Source organism: Siniperca chuatsi, linkage group LG15 (genome assembly GCF_020085105.1).
Source record: "Siniperca chuatsi isolate FFG_IHB_CAS linkage group LG15, ASM2008510v1, whole genome shotgun sequence".
Lineage (NCBI taxonomy): Eukaryota > Metazoa > Chordata > Actinopteri > Centrarchiformes > Sinipercidae > Siniperca > Siniperca chuatsi.
The window spans coordinates 9,646,153-9,663,203 of NC_058056.1; the positions used below are offsets into that span (position 1 = coordinate 9,646,153).

The window sequence follows — 17,051 nt, forward strand, 5'->3', positions numbered from 1 at the left end:
TCCAACACAAACATGTTTTTTTATTTTTGTTCTTTTTTAAACAATAATATCATCACATAGAAATTCTCTCTATCATAAATCAATTTGTAAGACATTTTACAAATCAAACTTTGCCTGAAGTACAGAAGAAAAGTTAATTTACAAGTACATTAAGACACTGTGACACAAGGTTGCTGAGTGAAATCCTAGTAAGGCACCAATGCCGTCTGTGGCATAGGTAGTTTCCAAACTAAAAGAAAAAAATCACCAATTAAAACTAGCATTAAATACCAGCAGATTTTTCAAAACGTGTCAAGAAAATGAAAGTAAAAGAAACAATACTGCAAAGCATAAACATATTGTTTTAAAAACCTTATTAGTGGAACACATCTTGTGAAAGATTGGCAAAACAATGAGCTAGAAGATTGTTCTGCCCGGTCTTTGTGTTGTTTGTATGGAAACAAAGCAAGGTCATAATAATATGAATTTTAAAAGCTGCTTATGGAAGCCTATAGGGTGCATTTTCATTTTGACTTAAATATTGCTGGAATAAATGGAAAATCAGGTTACATAATTTATATTGCATTTTAATTTTCAAATTTGAATTAACATTTGAATAATGTGAAAATTATATGTCAAACAGGTTTTCCATTTTCATTTTAATATGGTCATAGAACACTCATACGAGTATGTGAAAATGAAAATTGGATTATTGCATATTAAATTTGAATTTTTACTCAAATAACACATACATTTGTGGGAAATTGCAATGCTATTGTGGAATTACATTTCAAGTTTACATTATCATTGTTATATAGTCCCCTAAAGGCTTCCATAGTTAATGAGTACCTTATTGTGAAAATGAACCACTACTGAATACTTAATGTCGAAAATTAAATACCACTGAATTTATAGCAGTGAAATTAAGTAAATTACGTCTTGATTTATGTGGTTTGAATTTCACTTGTCTTTTTTTTCCATGTTCACAAATTCAAATAGAAAATTCAAGTGTCCGTGGTTTCCAGTTGCTCATCTGAACTTCTCTTTCAACTTGAAATTATCCTGTAAATAATTTAAATTTTAAACCACATAAATTCAGATAGGTGGTTTTCAAAATAAAATGTTTCAAAGCTATGAATTCAGCAGTATTCAAATTATGTAATGGATACATTTCACATCTAGGTATTCCATTTCTTGCTAGATTAAAATCCTTTTGGCCTTTCTTTGCTTCCGTAGGTGGATAGCAAGACCTAGTTTTAACATTAAAAAAATAAGTGGCACATTAATCACACTGATAATAACTGTAGGATGTGTGGTGCTCTCAGGAAAGTGTGAGTGTATATTTGAAATACATTTTCAATTTTCAGTTGCTAATTCTTTCTGCCATAATTTATTTCTGTAAAGAGTTGCTGAAGAACTTTACTGTCACTAATGTTCATCATCCAGGTAGAATCCAAGATGCACAAAAACTAACTTCTTCACTGTTAATATTGTCTTGACTAATGAGCATGACTGCCATCAGACACCCACTGATAAAAGATCACACAGCTATTTATATTCCTGCACACATTCTGTTGATTCAACAAGATCTCACCCCTTTTTCTGTATGTTGTCGAATGCCAAGACATACGAATTAATTTACTAAAGTCAAATCAAAGGATCCAGGTTGATCAAAAAACAAATATTGGTGGATAGTGGATTTTTACTTTTAGCAGGCAATTTTGGATTCAAATTATATGTATGTATCCCTACATTTACAAGTGAGCTACTGTCAAGCTATCTTTTACATGGTGTGTTTCACTGTTGTGCTGTAAAGGCTGTGCTTTTGTTTCACACTGTTAAAAAGCATCAAAACTGAAAAGTATTGACAGATTGTTTAGAGATGATCTCTGCAGGTCTCCGTCACATCCCTTTCTGGTTTTAGAGAAGGGAATGTAGAGAGGACCAGAGCTATAAGACATAACTGTGTTACTTTCTCCTCTAAAACATAAAGTGAAATAACGGAATAAGCAATAGTAGCAATCCAGAATAGTATTGGGTTAATATTAGAATCACTATTTAACTGTCCTGACGCGATTTCATCCCCATTATTGATACAAAAATAGATAAGAAAACATTTACTGTATATAAAGTTTATGGCAGACAATCAAGAAGTGGGTTACTTTGTTCTAAATACTGGTGATTAAATTCAGAAACTGTCACACCCAAAAAGAAAATGCAACAACTATATATCACAGCCCCCCACGCCCCCTTTACTGTACCTTTCCAGTCAACACACACACACACACACACACGTCCACTTGGTACACACTGCACAAAGCTAGCTTTCACCACAACCACAGGCACAGTAAAGAGTATATGTATTTTATGTTGTCTGTAAATGAAATTAAGTGAGAAAGTAGCTATAAATACAACCCATTGGTCTGTAGACATTCTGCAAGTTTGTCAGTGCACACTGTGGCTCCTATAAAAACATTACTTAAAGTTTAAATTCCCTTCGGTGAGGCTTAGCTGTGCTGTGTGTGCTTTCAGTAATTATGGATGCAGGTCTGTGTGCTCTGAGGGTGTGCCTGTGTCTGTTTTTGTACTGGGTCCACTTAAAAAGAAATGTATAAACTGACTAAACCATAAGGCAAGGGATTCTGTGTGTGCAGCCACAACACTTAATAGCACCAGAGCAGGTAAAAGAGAATAACAGGTACATTTTCTTCTCACCTGTTAGCTTTACTGCTGTGATGTGTTATGAAGTTATTTTTATTTAAGAGATACCCATAAAGAAGTGTATTAAATGTCTTTGTATTTATTTCTGTGACATTCTGTGACTTTTGAATAGTGGGATGGCAACCCAAGATCACACAACCACCGCAGTAACTACTACGCTTTTCTATATATAACATGTCTCAGTCTGTCAGTGCTTCCACACACTGGTGTTTTCCAAAAATAAAACAATGTCAAATGCTTATTTCTTTGCAGAGATCACTACTAACTTCATCCCAGCATCGACCGTGACACTTCCTGATGTCAGGTTATATGTCATAAATGTTATTTGCCTGACAAAAATGTCTAAAATTATTTAGTTGTTCTTGTGTTTACTTAAGTTGAGGTTCAGACAATGGTGAGATGTTTTGCTTCGGCAGTGTCGACTGAGAGGGATTCATGAAAGTGTAGTAATTCAGCTCAAGTCTCCAAATTAATTCTTCATTAGTTCTCTGGAAACCTATCCAAAATGGCCACCGCTTCCTAGGCCTTTAAAATATCATTCAACATGCCCCTGTCCCCAGAGAGTCTTGCACACGTTTGAATGCAACAGATAATTGCTGTGAATTTGCAGAAGACAGACTGAGATGAGGCGAATTAAGGTTTGGCAAAGTAATAATCATCAACATTTACAACATTTTCAATTTTATCCATACTCATTTATAAAATTTGTTTCACTAATGTCTTCCCTGGATGGAAGAAGTGGTGCGTTTTATGTTTCTAGCCCAAAAACAATGATTTGAATGTGATTAATACATGACGAACAGGGTAGCTAGCATGAGCAGTGACGGTAGCTTCATGTAGCCACACCTCTGGCTTAAACAACAGACATTTGGAGAAAACTCAAACTTAAGCACTAAGTAGTACAGTAAAAGTACACTGATGTTGTGGGCATAGCATGGCATTGGGTGTTGCCCTGTTTACTTGTGCGGTTTCTCATACCTTGAAAATTGCTGAAGTCCCTGAAAACTTGGTTTCAAAGTACTACTTCTACAACATTAAATATTCATTAATAAATGACTAAGCAACAATCAAACAGCGGAAAAAGAAGTTAGCCACTCAAAAACTCTGCTAATCTGCTTCCTTAGGACTGCGTGGGTGTAGTTCGTTTGAGGTAACATAAGCAAACAATCCCACAACTGTCATCAGATTTTGATTCAAATGTTGCTAAACTCTGACTGGTGCTCTGTAATACATGACATCACCTTCCAATTAAGCCCCGCCCACTTGAAACCAGTGAAAAAAACAAGGAGCAAGAACACAAATATAGAAATCTCTCGTGAGAAATAACCAAAACTGTTCTAACTTGTCTAACTTGAAAATGTTGTGTTCATGTGGGACCACACTGCTCATAGTAAGAAAGTGACTGAGAAAATAGATTTTCAAGGCCTTTAACAATGGTGATGCAAAGTCCATAACAAAGTAGAAAATAACTAACTACTACTGATGTGAAAAGTGGCCATGCATGTCCTGTTCTGGCTTCTAAAACTGTTTTCTTGGTCAACCCTTAAATTCATGACATAAACTTGTTGTACAGTACACAGGCAGAAAAACAAAAGAGGGGGGCCATGTTTCCGGGGCCTTCTACAAGAGTTGTAAACTGATAAGATTAAGAATAATCCTGACGTCAGTTGTTTGAGCTGGAGGTGTGCATACAAAAAATTATCAAGACAATAATTTACTCAAAAATGTAATCCAGAACCTGCTTCTTGGAACAGGTCCCAGCTCAACCAGTACCACAGACAAAAACAGAGTGCCATCTACAGAAACTTAAAGGCCATTACAAGGCAATCCATGAAAAAAATGACATCACATTACTAGCCGTAGGATTCATCAGTGGCTATCAGTGATTTTACAGTGCCATGAAAATGCTTATGCTATGACAAGCTAAACAACTCTGAGTGCAGACACATATTGTTCTGTTCCTTTTTCTTCATCACCACTGACCCTGGTTCCCTGGACGTCTGTTATATTCCTCTATCCCAGCTGAACTTGTTCAATTCTCTCCCCGTCTAGGATGACAATGCTCTGTTCAGTTACCCTCACGCACATCCTTCACTTGCTGTTCTCTTGTTGTTAGGACTCCAACAAACTGTGCCAGCGGCAAACCTGCTGTCCTTTAGACTCCTTCATCTGAGTCCAGTGGGTGAGCTCCTCCTCTCCGGAGCTGTTGAGGCCGAGCGAAATCCAGCCAATCATCTCCTTACGCTTCATGCTGCGCTTGTTGTAGACGGAGAGGATGAGCGTGACGTCCGACAGCTGGAAAAGAGCTACCTGGAAGACAAACGTCTCTTTGTAGATTGGGTTGGGCTGACCTCGACAGATGGATGTCTTACACTTGGACATCTCGTGGCCCATGGAGTTCAGTAAGGTCAGCTTAACATATGTATCTGAGCAAGAAGGAGAAGACAGTTAGTGGGGATGTAAACCTTTAGAAATAGTTTTAAATGTATGGTTTACAATACTACAATTTTAAAGGTATTTTCTAATGGTTAAAAATCAGGCACCTGACTTGAGTAATGGATCATTTGTGCAAAATCCTTGTTCTTCCAGTGTATTCTCTTTGAACTGAAGCATTACTACCTGCTGCAGCTGTGTTTCCTCTGCAGCAAAGTATGACACATTTTCCCCACAAAGCATTTGTTCTTGTAATAATGTCACTGCAGTTGATGTATAAGATCATGACCACATAGGATGCGGTTTTCTCCTGATCCAACACAAAGCGCAGCTGTGAGTGTTGCTGATAAGAGAGAGCGAGAACTAAAAGGGTGCAAGGAGCGTTACTTCAATCTTGTTGCTATGCAACTACTGCATGTCTAACCTAAAGTAGGGGATAACGAAGATACAAATGGACTAGAAAAAGTTAGCAATACGTCTGCCTGTGCTCAGAAGATGAGGAGCCTCTTCTAAAACAGATGAATGTTCTTCATCAGCCCTCCAGGAGCTGCTATTATTTTCTCTGACTTTGACATAATGTCAGTGTCGTGACATGACATGTGCACAGACTTTTAGAGCCTACAGCAGTGTCCCAAAACGTGCTCTGTCCAAAACGTGAGTCACATATTTTGGAGGAGATGCATGCCTGCTGCAAACAAATGAGAAAAAACATATACTAAGTGACTGGTGCAAAATTCTAACACGCCATGACAATGGCATTAACCTTTCAGATGACACACGAAGAAAGAAATCTACCTCAAGATCCTTACAGTAAAACAAACAGAGATCATAATCTTTGGACATGTTTGACATTAGCAGTATTCAAGCATTTACATCTAGTACAGAGCAGTTATGTTACTGATCATCTTGATCTGTGTGACATTTCCTGCTCCCCCCCGTCAGCTCATTCCCTTCTATTTTATTGTAAATCAGTGCATATTCCAAAAAAATAATTCACAATAAATCTCATTCATTTAACCCCAAAGAGGAAAAAGGAAAAGGAAAAACCATTATCCATATGCCATTATCAAGTGATTCAGCATTCACGCTTTCCTTATTCACCCCTCATTTCCATGCTGAAATCATGATATAAACTGAAGCCACAAATCCAGCTGAAAGTAAACTAGGCAAGACTGGCAATCACAATGGGTCTTTGAGAGTGTTTCGCCCCTCGTCTACAACCATACTCCATAATAATGCTGTGTATTATGCTCCTGTCTAAGGGGAAGTATAAGGAATGAATTGCAGAGGCTTTCATGCTGTCGAGTGCCAGCTGCCTTCCAACGCCTAGCTCACCGCCTCGAATCACACATTCAGTTGCTCTCTTTGACATAAAAGCACAGTGAAAAAAATAGCCTTGATTTCTTTTTTGACTGCTGCTGAATGGGCTCTGTAGAGCTGTGGATGTCTTAAGTGGTCAGTAGCAGTGATGCATGGCTCTTTGGTATTGTTGTTGAATGAGAGGGGCTGCGACTGATGATTAACTTGACTTGTCGGCTTGGTACTGTTTTGAGGTGATAGAAAAGGAGCTTCGAAATTGCTCTGCATCTTTCACCGTGCTCTTTCCACTTTGTAAGACGCACAAAGTCAATCAAGGCCTTCATAAGGATTTTGCACAAAGATTTTTTTTTTCCAGTGTTACCAGATGTGACTATTTTCTAAATGTAATGTGAAGATGTGGATATGCTATTCAGGAAAGCACAAACAATCTAAAGATTTGGCAGCTAGTCATTAGTTACAGACATTCATGAATACAAGGAAGACAGTAATTAATGGGAGGGCAGTACAGTGTGTCTTTTAGATGAATATTTATGCTCTACTCTATCACAAAAATCCTGTTTTTGTTTCATGTGCTGTAAGCAGAACTGAAAAATGTAAAATTACACCCAAAGCATGCCAAAGTGTACTGTTTGGATAAAGCCAGCAGTCAGTGACGCACAGCATTTCCTTCTAGCTGGCCATCAGCCACCAAGCAAATCGGATTGAGTTACTGTAGCATGAAAAGTGTTGCTTCTCAGTGAAATCATGAAAGACTTCCAGGCATCACGGGCACAAACACAAGACACAGGTAATGGAGAGTGGTTACAGGGCTGCATTCATTATAAGACGTACAATTCAAAAATGAAGGGAACAAGGTTTACAGCAAGCAGCTATCTTCATGGATAAGTGTTGGAAAGTGTGTGTGAAGGAGTATGAAAATGTAAATGTGAAGTAATTGCTAGCACCCCTTTATACAAGTAATTTTGATTTTGTACCAGATTTTATTCTTGGGAAACAAGCCATTCGCTTTTTGCTGAAAGTTGAATGAGAAGATTGATAAATCCACTAAATATGAAGTTGCAGCCAAGAGACCGTTAACTTAGCTTAGCATAAAGACTGGAAACAGGGGTAACAGCTAGCCAGGCCCTGTCTGAAGTTAACAATATCCGCCCACCCTTACACTCCAAAGCTCACTAATTAACATGTTAGCTCTCATTTGTTTGTAGGCGCAGTAACAGCCAGGCAATCAGTGGACATGGAGCGGAGGGATTTTGTTACCTTCAGACAGAGCCAGGCTAGCTGTTTCCTCTTGTTTCGAGTCTTTATGCTAAGCTAACGTAGCCGGCTACTGGCTGTAGCTTCATATTTACTGTAAAGACATGAAAGTAGAATTGATCTTCTCATCTAACTGTCAGCAAGAAAGTGAATATGCTTATTTCCCAACATGTTGAACTGTTGCTTTAGGTAAAATAAACAAATCAGAGTTAGACACACTTTTAGCAATGGCTCTTGTGCTTGTAAAAACATTTGTAAATTGGTTGTCATTAATAAATCATTAATTTTTCCAACAATTTCTTGTGAAAAATGTTTTACAGATATTTATCATAGAAACCAGGTAAACCCAGTAAAAAATATAGTTATAACAGTGAAAAATGTAAATTACAAATGCTGACCAATGGAAAATGCTTTATGTTTGATTAACTGCATCCATGAAGATAGTATAGAATACTAAGATAGTAGAATTCAACATCGATAGTGCCTCACTTTGCGGCAGGGACAGAGACTCACCTCTGATAATATAAACCTGTCCACCTATCAAGTGTTTTAGACAACAGAACAGCCCATCTGACAACAAGGGTTGGACAGCAGTAAGAAAAACAACGGACCAAGATGTCAAAAAGGTAGTAGGGTGAGAGAATTTCAGGTGGAGACATAACAGAAGATACAAGGAAAGAGAAACAGGGTCAGAAGGCCAACGACATTGCACAAAGTTCAACAAGAGGCAGTTTTTGTTTGAACTTGCTGCTCGGATCCCTGGAAACTGACTGAGGAGGCTGACTGGGAAATGAGGGAAACCAGGGATCAAACCAGAGGAAAACTGAAAAGCAGGTAGTGCAGCTGAGATAGATGGGACTATCTCTCATTTGGAGAAGTTATAAGCTGTGCATATTTTATCTCTGGCTCAGTCCTAGTTGGATACATTAGGGCAAATAGCATTTATTTCACATATATGTTTAATAAAGGTCTTTTCCGTCAGTTTTGATCCCATATTTTTCTAAGAATCATTCAAGCTCCTTGTTTTCTATAAGTGTGCAAGTGGCATTTACAATTTATACTAATTTAAGGTGAATGAATGAGTTGTATACTGACAATATACTATATGATGACTTAAAATGCTAACAAAAAACAAGTTGGTGGCCTGTATGGCTTGCTAAACTGTAAAAGACAAAAAAAATGTCAAACAAAAACTACACATTTTGATTGAAGTTTGATGTAGAAACAAATGTAAAACAATATCATTGGCCATTAAAGTGGCGTTGTTATTATCACAAGTTACATATTGTGTAAGGTTGCCTAAACATAAATCCCTATGCACAGGCTCAACTTGTTCTTTTCCCTTCTGAAACAGGTCAAAAAATAGTTTACACTGTTCACTGCTCTTTTGGCAAATGACTGAAATAAAACCTTTTAGAGTACTTACTGGGTGGCTTGTTGGCAGCCAGGTTTTTGAAATGGATGCCTTTGATGATCTCCACAGAGAGACGTCCTGTTGTGGCGTTGTACACCAGGCCCACGAGGATCTCTGGTGTGGAAGTCTGACTGACTGACTGGAATGATGAGGCGCTTTCACTGCATGTCATATCTGAGAGACTGACCTGGGATTCACCACCCTGAAAATGTTTGCAGACATTCAGAAAATTGCTCACTGGTATGTACAACAAAAATCACAAGCAATGTACCCATATTTCAATATCAAGAAGATTTATGTTCATTCTTTCCTATTATTACTTTAGTTTCTAACACTATCAATATTAGCAAAACCCAGTGTACAAATCCATTCTAATTCTGATGACACAGTACTTAGCTACCTCTGGCAATCGACTGTTCGCTAAGCCCTGCCCCGAGTTAGTGTTGCTACACCTGTCAAGCTTTCCATTCTCGCACAGCACATATGGAGTTTACAATAAAAACGGGGGGAGGTTAACCGCTCGAAATTCAAAGTAATTTTTAAAAACAATGGATCATGATTTCAGACAGATGTCGACAAAAGCAGGCTTTCTAGCAGGCAGCCGTCGATTTTTAAGTCTGAAAGATTTCATCAGCTATAGCTAGCTAGCAAAGCTAATGTTAGCTTCATGAGTTGGTTAAAAACGCTAACTCCAGTGTTGTGTCGAAATCTCTTTTCCCGCCAATTTGTGTTTCCCCCTCACCTTAACTTGAGCCCAAACTTATATCTAACCCCAACAAACCATTTTCTGCAATGCTTGACCTCAACCTCAACCCCTTGTTCCTTTTTGGTTTTTTTTTACAGAAGATAGCCTATTTTTTGCCCCTTGAACTGATTTTTAGGGGCACTCTGAAACAATGTTTAATTATTACGCTATATTGTCAAATAAACACTCAATTTGCTGCACAAATATTTGTTTTATTTGAAAAAAAAAAAAACTTTATGAGCAAGGGCACTTTTGCTCCAAACTCTGTTCATTTCTGACCCGGCCTCTGGCATGCTGCTGCCACCCTTTCTCTTTCCCCCCGTCTGCAGTAGAGAATATCGATAATTTGTTGAGAATTATTACATTTTGACAGAGCGCTTCTACTTAAGCTTTTCTAGTCTTTACAGCACTGGTTTAGCAGCCCACGAGTCGAGTCAGTGAGTGACGTGCACACACAGAGAGAATAGAGATGAGTCACATGGCGTGCTCTAAAAAGAGAAAAGTAGACAGTGGCAACAGAGCTTCTAATTAATAATGGACAGACTCTTACACTACAAGAAAAAGCAGAGCATTGTTTGAGCAGGTTAACAAGGGGGACGGATTTTGGCCATTTTGCTAACAATGGAGATGGTTTCCCCCCTCATCCCCCTTCAAATCGCCTACTGCTCAACCTAACCTAACCTCAAGCTGTTATCTCTGCAACGCCTATAACCTAACGTATGGAAAATACTGTATAGGGAGGCGCCCCGCCTCAGAAGGAAATTTGGTAGCTGTCATTATCTGTCACTGTCACCGGCTATTTGTCATGCATCATCTGTCAGTCGTTCATCATCAGAAATGTATAAAGTACACGCAAAAGACAAATGCCCATCTAAAGAGAAGCTCTCGACAGAGGCAAAAGAGCACTATATTACAAAAGTTAACAATATCGATCCTTACAAATTAGGAGACAGAACAGTCAAAGGACCTTGACAGCTTGCCACCTATTACAGTCACTGATGTTGGTGCCTATCTGGTGTTTGGCGTTTGCACCTACACCTGTCAGCTGACTGTATACTGACGGTTGGTATCCTCCAAAAATGGTCGACTTGATGTTGATGACGTCACATTCCCATTCCCTATTTGGGGGGGGGGGACAGACTCTAACACGAACCTGTTTCTACACAGTGGAGAAATACTACAGTGGATGTGCTAGTCGTGAACAGGGCTTTTATGAGGTAACCTGTAACCAGACAAACTAATTCAGAGAGCTAATAATGTGCTCCTTGACTTTGGAAGTAATGTGCAGTTAGTACTGAAGGTGGTAAGACAGTTAGCATGGGAATGCTAATGATTGCAACTTACGTTGGAGCAGATAACATTCCATTCCTTACACTTTTGCTCTTGTTTTTTGGCTTTTGGAAAGACTAAAACAAATGACACCACCCTCCAGACTCGTTCTTAGCCCCATGTACCATGCTTCAAAATGTGGAGAAATCCAAAGCTAGACAGGCTTTACAACCTGAAAAAGATCAATTTCCCTGGAAATGTGTACTTATTTTTCACCACTATATGTTGCTCTTTTGCCAAAGCAGTAAAAAATACTATTGCAAGAATCAATAAAAGGCAAGTAAACTAATACTGTATATGACACATTCCTTGTAGAATATGTTCATGGACCCTTGTGGTTTGAGTTATGCCTCAACTGCTTAGCGGCGTTTCCTCTTTGAAATCTGAAATCTATTTAAATTGCTGTAACATTTTAAATGCTAGCAAAAGGAAAACAAACAACCACAACTGAAGTGATTGTTGTTTTATTGCCTGATGTGAAATGGAGGAAGTGTCACACCACCCATCCATTCCTCAGACACTTTAAACCAACAAGGTGAACAGAAGTAACTGCTTTGTAAAACGAGATCTTTAGATTCTCTCAAGATGCAAAATATAATCTCATTCTGAAAATGTTATCCAATCACATGAAAGATCAATCAAAGTAGCGGAGCAATTAGCAAGGTGTTAAGAGAGCCCTTTCAAGCCAACACCTGCTTTGATCCTACTTACCGGGAGAGCACAGCATGGGTCTAATATGACTGGCACAGACATTTTGCCCTCAAGGTTGAGCTTGGTGAGGTAGAACACCTTTTCCCCAAGAACCTTCTCCTTCTTCATCCGCCGCATACTGTAAAGGCGGAATCGAATGGCATAATTGCTGATCATCTCTGACTCCACATGGCTAAAGCGGAAGGTCTCCGTGAAGATTGGGCACGGGCCTCTCTGGATTCCTGTCTTCACCCTCTGCTTCTTGGTGGGCAGCAGCACTAGGTGGACCTGCCAGGAAATGTTGCCGGTGCGTTTTAAGGAGGGAAGATCCGATACTGCCATGATGGTGACCGCCAGCTGCTGGTCCTCTGAGTCGTAGTCAAACACCACGTCCAGAGTGCCATATTTTGAAAATGGATCTGGTTCATAACCTTTAGGGAGCTGAGATGCTGATCCACGAGCTGACATGTCCTAAAGAAACCAATGAGATGTTCAATGTGCAATAAAAACCTCAATATACATTTCCAGTCATAACTTGTATTGCTGGTATTTACCTCTGGGCTGAGGACAGCTGTACTGTCACTGGGTACATCCTCCTCATAGCCTTTGTTGAGGTAACTCTCAGTCTCATGGCCATCGCTGCCCTCACTGGGGCATTTGCCAAAGGACAGGTGGGGACTGCCACTGGTATGGGATAGATCACACTTGGCGTCTCCCAGGTCCGACAGTGTACAGGACATCCTTGGAGAGCCGTTCTCATCCTGATAAGGAGGTGGCTGAAGCTCATCCAGCGGCGGTGTACGTCTCATCCTCTGGATACAGTTGGCTGGTTGGAAGGAAGTCAGGAGAGAGATCAAGCATCACAATAATATGCATATTAATACGTATCATAAAATAAAACAGAATGGTAAAGCTGCACACTCATAACTCTGATGCTTTTATTTCAATGTATAAATATCGACATTTCAGCAAACCTTTCTTAGGATCAGGATTCTCATTCATCCTAAAGAAGGCAATTTCCTGTTTACCTTGAAATAAACAGTGGTGAAATGTAAGTACAGTACACTTACTCAAGTACTGTACTTAAGCACAATTTTGAGGTACTTGTACTATAGTATTTAGATTTTATGCTACTTTCTACTTCTCCTTCACTACATTTTGGAGGCAAATATTGTACTTTTTACTTACCACTACATTTATTTGGCAGCTTTAGTTACTAGTTACTTTGCAGATTTAGATTACACGTACATAATATAAATCAACTAATAAATTATGATATATTATGATAGCTACCCAGCAGTATATGAAGAAATTAAAATTAGCCCCACCTTTATCAGCTGCAACGTTAAAGTGATGTACACATTAATACATCTCGCATTATAATCCAGTAATATAATATGTATGATTCTGAAATGGGCCATTCTGCATAATGAGTAGTTTTATTTACTTTAAGTATATTTTGATGCTAATACTTTTGTACTTTTACCTAAGTAAGACTTTGAATACAGGAGTATTTTTACACTGTATTGCTACTTAACTTATGTAAACGATGTGAATACTTCTTCCACCACTGGAAATAAATGAGTTATTAGTGTGCGGCTTTCCCATTCTCTTTTTTCAATGGAATGTCATACTGGCATTTACATTTGGTTCAAAGCACAGTGTGCCTAAGTACAGCACGACAGAGCTGCTGGCATAGCTGTAGACACCTCAACCGCAGGTATTACTGTAGGCAAGGCAAGATCATTTTATTTGTAAAGCACATTTTATACACAGGGTAATTCAAAGTGCTTTACATAGGACATGAACACAACAAGAGGCTGAAAGAAAAACTGAGAAAAGCAACAAAAAAAAAATAGATCTAAAGATACATACAGTATATTTTAGCTTTGATTTAAAGGTGAGACATATCTAAGATCTTCTGGAAGTTTGTACCAGATCTGTAGCTAAAAGCAGCCTCCCCATCTTTGGTTTTAGAGCATTATTCACAACATATGCTGATAAGTATTGGTTTTATTTAAACAATTCATAACAGAAGTTATCTCATTGCGCTTTAACAGGAGGCACTGTGGAGAGAGAATGTGTACCCATGTTGTAATAAGTTTACAGAATGGACACTAGATTACAACATAGCAAAGGCTAAATTTACTGACAGTAAAGCACTCATTACTTGAGGCATACACATGCATATGTAGTTCTGCCTAGTCTTAGCTAACTGTATTTTATATACTGAGGCTCTAAGTTATAGCAAATGTTTAATTTGTATGTGCATCTCAATGCTAAAGTATAATTCTGGTTCTTATTTTCTGGTAAAATGGTTCATGTAATTCTGTATCATTAAGTCATATACTATTGTATGCAATTTATCATAGATTTCATTTTCACTATGACAAACGGAACTTATTCTGCTCATCTGCATGAGCATAATGTTCTCTATGAGAGGAATCTTTTGAATGCACAGACTAAATAAAACATCAGGTATGCACCATTAAAGGACTGAACTGAATACTTCTTAATCTGCCACAGATGCCTCTCACCTTTCTAAATGATTCAATTGCCTGGAAGGTAAAGAATGAGGCTATACTGAGAGTCTCTGTGGCACTTATAAAGAACCTTGAATAGTGTTGTCAGCTGCATTCTCAAATCTGCCTCCCTTGTCCAATTTGGATTCACAAAAATTGAGCAGCCGATGCTAATACTCCCATAGGGACACTGGCGAAGAGTGCTTTAAACCCCGGTCTCTTCAAAAATAAAAGAAGAAAACAAAGAAAGAAAACAAAAGATGAAGAAGAAAATAACTTTGGAAAAAATCCACTTCTTTTTCTGTCTCTTAACTTTTGGAAAAAGCCAACACTATGATGACGTAATTCCAGCTTTCTCCCAAGTTCTTGAAACTTTCACTCTTAATAATATCAGTGAGACACCACCTCAAAGTGGCACATAACAGTGGCAGGATGGAGGCAAAGAAGTCTTAACTAAGTGTCATGGAGGGCTTGATAAAAGGAGCAAATCCATTTTGAGCAGCTTTTTTCCTGCTGAGCCGGGGGCGGTTGATTTGATGGAAGCTGCTGTGTAAAAGCACTACTCTTTTTTCCAGCCCACTAATTGGGATGGTTACCATTCCTCCTCTTGTCTAACCCAGCCTTCCTTCACAGAGTTTCATCCCCTCTGTACTGGCAGTCGCCTTGTTTTGCCTTCTTGCACCTCTGTAAGTGGGGAAACAGTTTGTGCTTTGTAAAACTTGACTGTGAAACTCAGATACAAATATCTTAGGTTACAAATGAGCAGAACAGCACTTTATTATCCTTTCCATGGCTATGGAGGGGGAAACACATCTGACCTTGTAGTTTTACACGACAGTAAGTCAAGATTTCACAAAGCACCAATTCAACATCATAACTATCAATCAGTAGCTATCAATAATGCAAGCAGTGAAGGCTCCAATCCCTTTAGGCAAAAGGCCTCTATCCGTTTATGTAGTATGCTGCTGTCTAGTGAATGTTTGTAACAGAAGTATCATCTTCCTGATTTAAACACAGCAATGTATGACTGAGGTAAATTCAAACGAGTAATAAGTTACAGTACTACTGAGAAATAGATACAATAGATATTACGACATTTTTATTGACCTGTACATGACTGAATACATGCTGTGAAAATGGCTTTTACAAGGTGTTTAACTAAGAAAAGCTTTCTGTGTGTGCCTCTGAACACCTGAAAAACACAAACACACTTGCTTGAACATGATTTCAGCTATGTGGCTCACTTGTTCATCAGCTAGCTTCATTTCTTAAATAGTTCAACCTTGGGAAATGTGTCAGCTTTCTTTCCGAGAGTAAGATGAGAAGGTAGATATCAATCTGGAGCTGGAGCTTAGCATTAAGACTGGTAGCAGGTGGGAACAGCTCCCTCCAAAGCTCAAAAGGTACACCTACCAGCAGTCTTTAAAAGCTCACTAAATAACACCAACAACTCGGGCGACAGGTTATCCATCCCCCTAGCATCTCTGTGCAGCATTTCAGTCTATAGCATGGGTAGCCAGATGCGGTTGGTCACCACAAGTTACTTTAAAAGAGTAAAGAGAATATATTTCAGTAACATCAGTGACCACAGTTTATAGGTCATTACATACATACACTATGCAAGGAGTCCTGGTGATACTTTTACATTATATACTATCCTTTACAAAGTGTGAGAATAGGAATAGAGGAAATGTGTGAGTTTGAGTCAGTGATATGTTGAACCTCGACTAGTGTAACTAAATCTGGCTGTTAAAAAAAACTACTGCACTATAGTGAAGACCTCAAATTTTTATTAGCTAATGTTTCAGGAGATGCTATTGTGTCCTCTGCTTGCTGGATGCTTGAGTGCCATAGCCAGCAGCAGTTTGGCTAATCAGACAGTGCTGGACTTGTTACTCAAAAATGTACTTTTTGGCTTGGTAGTTACAGTACAGGACCATTACGTGGCTGCGCGCAGAGCCAGACTAACTGTTTCTTTCTGCTTCCAGTCATTATGCTAGGTTAAGCTAATTCTCCTTGCTATAGCTTCCCATTTGGGGACTGCCCATTATTCCGAAACCCCAATAGTCCGAAAAATGTCTCATTGGACCGAAAGCCCATTTGTCCGACAGCCCGTTATCCCTAAAACAAACGCCTATTGCTCCGAAAATACACACTCTCCCTGCAGTTGTTAGTTTAGTGACCAGCCATCCATGGTGCTGAATCGGCACAATTATTATTATTATTATTTTTTTTTTAATAGAGGGCTCTGGTCTGGTCTGGTGAGCGTCCACCTCTCTCTCTCTCTGACACTACAAAACAGAAAAAGCTTAACTCAACAAATGAACAAGCTATCAGAAAATAGAGATTCAACAAAAAGTCCATTATGGATTTATGTGTTCTGATCAGGAAATGTTTGGGTCGTGATATAGGTCCACAAGCAGGGAGCAGTGCGCACATATAATCTATAGGTGCATTCTTTAAAAAAATTTGATGATTAAACATTTCCATCAGACAAGAACTCTGGATCCATGTGGCTTGCAAGCTTTCTGAATCTTGATCCTCGGTATAAACGCCGGTTTCACAAAAGAGGCTCTATACAAGATGCTAGATAATTTTCGGTTTCACTTTGGTGTGTATACCCATTCGTTTTTAATTGATCAGC

At 38.7% G+C, this 17,051-nt stretch overlaps 1 protein-coding gene across 6 annotated transcripts in view; it reads right to left on the reverse strand.

The window, feature by feature from the left end:
• The window catches only part of syt14a (synaptotagmin XIVa), a 47,337-nt gene continuing 30,286 nt past the window's right edge, over nt 1–17,051 (reverse strand). For 4 of the 6 annotated variants that reach the window (XM_044167051.1, XM_044167049.1, XM_044167047.1 and 1 more), the window contains 5 exons: nt 12,440–12,711; nt 11,907–12,356; nt 9,134–9,323; nt 8,221–8,298; nt 1–5,126 (listed from right to left, as the gene is read on the reverse strand). In XM_044167051.1, coding sequence (XP_044022986.1) covers nt 4,813–5,126; nt 8,221–8,298; nt 9,134–9,323; nt 11,907–12,356; nt 12,440–12,711 — 1,304 coding nt within the window. In that variant the 3' untranslated portion in view covers nt 1–4,812. The remainder of the gene's footprint in view (nt 5,127–8,220; nt 8,299–9,133; nt 9,324–11,906; nt 12,357–12,439; nt 12,712–17,051) is intronic. The other 2 variants (XM_044167048.1, XM_044167050.1) reach the window with 2 other exon arrangements.